The 5433-nt window shown below is 28.3% G+C and overlaps 3 protein-coding genes across 3 annotated transcripts; all 3 read right to left on the reverse strand.

Moving 5' to 3' along the window:
• Positions 1-687: 687 nt before the first annotated feature.
• On the reverse strand, positions 688-1329 carry LOC127284043 (uncharacterized). Its single transcript, XM_051309323.1, has 3 exons — positions 1251-1329; positions 989-1166; positions 688-899 (listed from the first exon to the last, which is right to left on the reverse strand). The coding sequence occupies exons 2-3, from the start codon at positions 1101-1103 to the stop codon at positions 688-690; spliced, it is 327 nt and encodes a 108-aa protein (XP_051165280.1). The 5' UTR covers positions 1104-1166; positions 1251-1329.
• Positions 1330-1386: 57 nt separating this feature from the next.
• On the reverse strand, positions 1387-2912 carry LOC127284045 (uncharacterized). Its single transcript, XM_051309324.1, has 6 exons — positions 2686-2912; positions 2402-2578; positions 2210-2326; positions 1904-2011; positions 1586-1705; positions 1387-1394 (listed from the first exon to the last, which is right to left on the reverse strand). Exons 2-6 carry the CDS (start codon positions 2550-2552, stop codon positions 1387-1389), a joined length of 504 nt encoding a protein of 167 aa, XP_051165281.1. The 5' UTR covers positions 2553-2578; positions 2686-2912.
• A 1837-nt stretch (positions 2913-4749) lies between these two features.
• On the reverse strand, positions 4750-5433 carry LOC127284046 (uncharacterized). Its single transcript, XM_051309325.1, has one exon. The coding sequence runs from the start codon at positions 5431-5433 to the stop codon at positions 4750-4752; it is 684 nt and encodes a 227-aa protein (XP_051165282.1).

Consider the following 5433-nt stretch of genomic DNA (forward strand, 5'->3'; position numbering starts at 1 on the left):
GCAGAATATATTCTACGATAGGAGAGGATCGCTTCGCTCCTTATATACTATTCGGGTGGCGAGTTAGTTGCGCGAAAGACTGATGGTCGCCCTCTCTATGCGGCGGTGAGTAAACTAAATTCTATAACTACTACATTCGCGCAGACGCAAGGCGCGAATTCAAATTTAAAGAATTTATTAGTTTTTCATTTTGAACTATAATTAAATGCATCATAAATTATATCACTTTTCGTCGACAAAATATTTATTACATTATCTGAATAATAAAGTGTTAAATAAAATTAAGTTCAATATGTCTTCAATTTTTCTGAATTAATAAATCATATATATATTGAATAAAATAATACATATTATTATTAAACTATTTATTTTTCTATTTTTCTGCTACAAATAATTTATTATTATTTACCAAGATTAAAATTAAACATTTAAAGACATAAAAAAAATGTTTATTATTTTAAGGATTTTAAAAGTAAAAATTTATTTTTTTTTCTTATTAAATTATTATTATGCACATTTTTAAAATTATTTCATATTAAAAAAAAACGAAAAAAAACGCAAGAGGAATGAGTCGAATATTTTAACAAATTTATTCTCTTATAATAAATACAATAACGATATTTTCATTAGAAAAATTTATTTTAGTTTAAAATTTTTTTTTACATAAATTAAAATTTAAATAATTTCCTAATCTATCACCTGCACTTCTTCTGTTTCTTTATTTTTTTCTTTTTCATTCTGCTCTGTTTCGGTTGCATTATTCTTATCTATCACTTTATTTTCTGTGTTTTGGCGTTCTTTTCGTCCTCCCTCTCTATCATTCGACTGCGATAACCAAATTCCTATCGCACTGGAAATTTGTGCTTCTTTTACGTTACTTAATTTGAAATTGATTGCATCTAAAAATATTAATAATATCTTTAGTATTAAGTAAAAAAAGAATATTTCTATTGTTGAGGCAAAAAAACCATTTTTCTATTATACATACCTTTTATACATAAATATGTATTAGTTTTCGAGAAATCTTTTTTCCCTTCTCCTTTATTCAATTTCCCCTTTCCAGAATATTCTTTTTGGACATCTTTTTTAACAATCGTGGGCATAACTGCTTTTATTGCATCCCGAATATCTTTTGATAATGCAATTTCGCGTAATGTATGTGTTTTCTAAAAATAAGGAAACGAACAAAATTTTAAGGTAATTAGGTTTAATTATAATAAACACATAGTAATACAATACTAAAAATTTACCAAATTTTCACGTGTCTCAGCACTTTTTTTCAGATCATCTTCAAAGGAAAGGAATTTGTCAAGTGTCTCGACAGGCAATGGTAAGGTTAATGATTTTTCCAAAAATGTTTTTACATCGGAGGCAAGAGAAGCAGACTTAATTTCCTTGATCGTTTCGAGAGACAAATCAATTTTAGATTTACAGCAAAAAGAATGTCAATTTGAGAAAAAAAATTACAATTTTAAAAAAATTTTGAAAAATTACCAAAAGCATGAGAAATATGAACATATTAATAATAATTGTTTGATAATTTTATGCCTTAAAATTTATAAGATTAAAATAGTAAAAAAAAAACTATATTTACTTTTTTCGGACACAGATTGCATGTTTTTCTGCTTGGTTTCATTCTCGGCGTTTTCATCATTCGAAGACAGTGAATCATATTTTGAAGTCTCTTTCGACTTTTGGAGTTCCGCTATGAAAAGAAAGAAAAATTATATTTATTTCCCAATTTTGGCCGACACCACGTAAATAAAATAAAAATATTTTAAATAAAAGTTTGATTAATTTTAATTTTGAAACAATTGTACGTCTGACAATAAATAAGCTTACGAAAATCATAAATCAAATATACAGTGAACTATTTATTATTATACAATTTTAAATAATTTACCCTTTTCAGATACTGATTGCGCATTTTGATAACTGGTATCAGATCCGATTTCTTTCTCACTCGAAGAAGATGAATTATATTCTGCAGTCGTCTTTATTGTTTTGAATCCTGTAATTTCTTTTAATTTGAAATTTTTTATATAACAGAGTAAAAATAACTTTAATTTTTAATTTTTACTTCATTTCGTTTAAAAAACAAAAGCGAATAAATTAAATTTGAAAAGCTTTGAAATAAAAACAAGTAAATTTGATTTGTAGCAAACTAATTTCTTAGTTAATTAAATATATTCATATATTCACGGCATACTTTTCGTTCGTACACGTTTTTTAGATTTTTTTGTTTTTTTCTCAGCACTACTGTCTGTCGAAGAATTTCCTTTGGTTGAAGAAGGAGACTTCACAATATGATTGTTGTTTCCCGAGTCTACAAATTTTTTTTCTAATTATTTATCAAAGCAGGTAAATAAAATTTTATAATATTTAAAAAAAATTATTTTACCTTGATGCTCTTCCTCCATGTCAAAATCTAAAACTTTTTGTAATGCACTTTCAGCTTCCTCTTTTGACAGTACTTTTATGGAAGAATCTTTTTCGTTTTGCTCGGCGTCTGTACTGTTTTGAATGTACCCATCTGAGATCATCCTTTTCATTCTTCGATGTGCTGTTGCATAATCACCTTAAAAAATATAGTATTTTAATTAATATTATGTACAGTTATTGTACCTATAAAAAATAATTTAGTTAATCAAAGTGAAATTAAATTATTATACGCTTTAAACTTACTAGCCTGTGTTTCTACATTTACTGAAAATTCCTTCCACGATTCTACAGGATCAGATTCTCCACGAACCCAAGCATCAACAAATTTATAGCATTTAGGATCCGGATATTTACACAAATAATCATTTTCTTTCGATCCACTTTTGATCCAATTCTTGGGAACTACTTCGATAGACTTTTTTGCATTTTTTTTGTAGAAGTAAATTCAACAATAATAAATTTCGTGTCCGGTTCCCAATTGAGTAGCAGCCTGCAATAACTCGCCGAGCGCTTGGCCGATCGCTCTAACGCCAGTCAAACGTTCAAAAACGTGAAAAAAATGAAAAATCAAAATTTTGATTTTTGAAAAGTGCAATCTTGTAGGACATAAGATGGCGCATCTTTTTTTCCTTTGAGTTTTTTTTGTAGATCAAAAAATAGAGTTAATATATGCAAAACACTTAAAAATTTTATTTCACAAATTTCATTCAATTTTTAAACATAAATCATAGTATCTTTGACAAATTTCAATGAATCTTATTGAAAATTAATATACATACGTATTTAGGTCCATAGAAGACGACAACATAATCAAATCCGATAATTATAAACTTTAAATACGAAAAAAATTTATTGCTCTCAAAGGTTCATAGTGTGATTAATTTCAAACAATTGTATTTTACCAATTCAAATTTTCCGATATTTTAAGACTTGATACGAGTTCTATTTTTCGACCGGTTTTCTATTTTTAATCTGGGGCACTTAAGATATTGAACAATAAATTATTTTGTAAAGTTTTTTTTGGAATAATTCAAAGTAATAAAATTGCACTTGGTTAAATAGATATACCAAATTTTATGCGTTTAATTCAATGATACACGAAATTTTTTCTTATACGAATGTGTCATCAAAACAAAATGTAAACTAACATAACCTAAACTTGTCAAAACTTTTTCCAAAAATTCACAGTAAGCAATTATTATATATTCACCTCGCCAACTGTCCTGTTTTACTTACTATTCCACGGATTTTACTCTTTTTCCCCTTCGATAATCAGTGTAAATAAAATCTTCAATAATAACACAAGCTTTATAACCAACGAAATGTCTCTCAGCGCATACGAAGCATAAGAATCCGCGGGACAAGGTCACGTGAGTCTGTGTCAGTGTTGCCAATGGAAGCCTTATACATAACTATATATTTAAATTTATCTTCGTATATTTAAAAAAAACCTTTTTTCCCCCTTCTTTTTGCTGTTTTTTTGTTTTATTCATTCTTTTTAATTTTTCAGTAAAAAAATTAGTTTAAAAATACAGAATTTTAATCTTTTTTCCATTTATTAAACATATTTGTTTTAAAAATTGTGAACTAGTAATTTTTTTTCCTTAATTGTTTTATTTAATCTTAATTTACATAATGAGAAACATAATTTTTATGTTCAGCAGGAACAATTTTTTTTATTTTTGAGTCAAAGAGAATTCGGAATTTGTCATTTATATTTGTCATTTGAAAGGCTTTCACACTTAAAATATTTTTATAAAAAATTCCGATATCTAGTATGATGTGTTGTATTTTAAATAAACACATGCAATTAATATTTCTTACACTAACAAATGTGAAGAAGACTTAATGCATGTTGTTCATCTTTAATTTTTAAAACGACGCATTTTTTTTCAATGTCGTCTGACGGAAATGTCTCTCTTTTTAAATTTTCGCTGCCCAGTTTCCATATTCCGACATTTGATGATTTGCAGGGGTAAGCAAAGGAGTCCCCTTTAGACTGGATGGTGTGTCCTGTAACGCTGTATACCTCATTGTTTTTTTGAATTTCAGTAACTTTGAAAAAAGTATTATTTTTTAAAATTACAACGTTGTCCGGCCGAGTTGTGGTAATTTTCACATCCTTTAAAGAAATGCTTGTGATTTCTCCGCTAAATTTGTTTTGTTCCGCAATTACACCAGTTTTTTTCTTTTGAACGACGCTATTAATTGGTCGTTCAGACTCTGATAATTGAGGGCAATAGTCAATTTCTGATATTCTTTTTATGATTTGCGGAACTATATCTTTTCTACCTTTTATCAACCTTTTCAACTGACCAAGGCAATTTTCTTCTTAGACTTAGAAACAAGTCGTTCAAGACAAAATTTCATAAATCCTTCAAAAAATAAATGCATTGGATCTAGGTAAAAGTCTCTGATTGGATCAAAATTTATAAGATTAAGAAGGTAACAATCCTTCACGTGATGTTCTGTTTGAGATTTGTTTCGAAAAGAGTCTTCGGTTCGTAATTTTGAATTTGTTTCATTAAAAACTCGCTTTCTATTAACGGTGATTCCATGCACTGCGCAACGCTCACAAGAACAAAATCCAACGTGACCTTTTGTTCCTTTCGCGAAAGATCTAGCTGGCGTGTCGCAAATAAATCCCAAAAAATTTACAGCGTACCAAACTCCATTAATACATATACCATTCAAAATAATCTGATTCATTTCGGTAACAAATTTTTCAAAAAACTCTGTCGCAGAATCAGGTTTAGAATTTCCTCCGAAAAGAGCAATTATGAGGGGACGGCTCTCGTATCCATCGTTATCGACTTTTCCCAATATTGGCCACAATTGTTCTCTTGAGTTTTCAAAAACTTGCATTCCATCTATATTTACTGCAATGTCGATTACTTTTTCAGTAAATGTAGATGGATCGATGATTTTTTCTAGAGCTTTTCCAACCCCAAAGTAAGCAATAGATCCAAGTTTTCCACGAGCGCTTTTCAT

Source organism: Leptopilina boulardi, unplaced genomic scaffold (genome assembly GCF_019393585.1).
Source record: "Leptopilina boulardi isolate dan_hultmark-lab unplaced genomic scaffold, ZJU_Lbou_2.1 LbouV2_317, whole genome shotgun sequence".
NCBI classification, from domain to species: Eukaryota; Metazoa; Arthropoda; class Insecta; order Hymenoptera; family Figitidae; genus Leptopilina; species Leptopilina boulardi.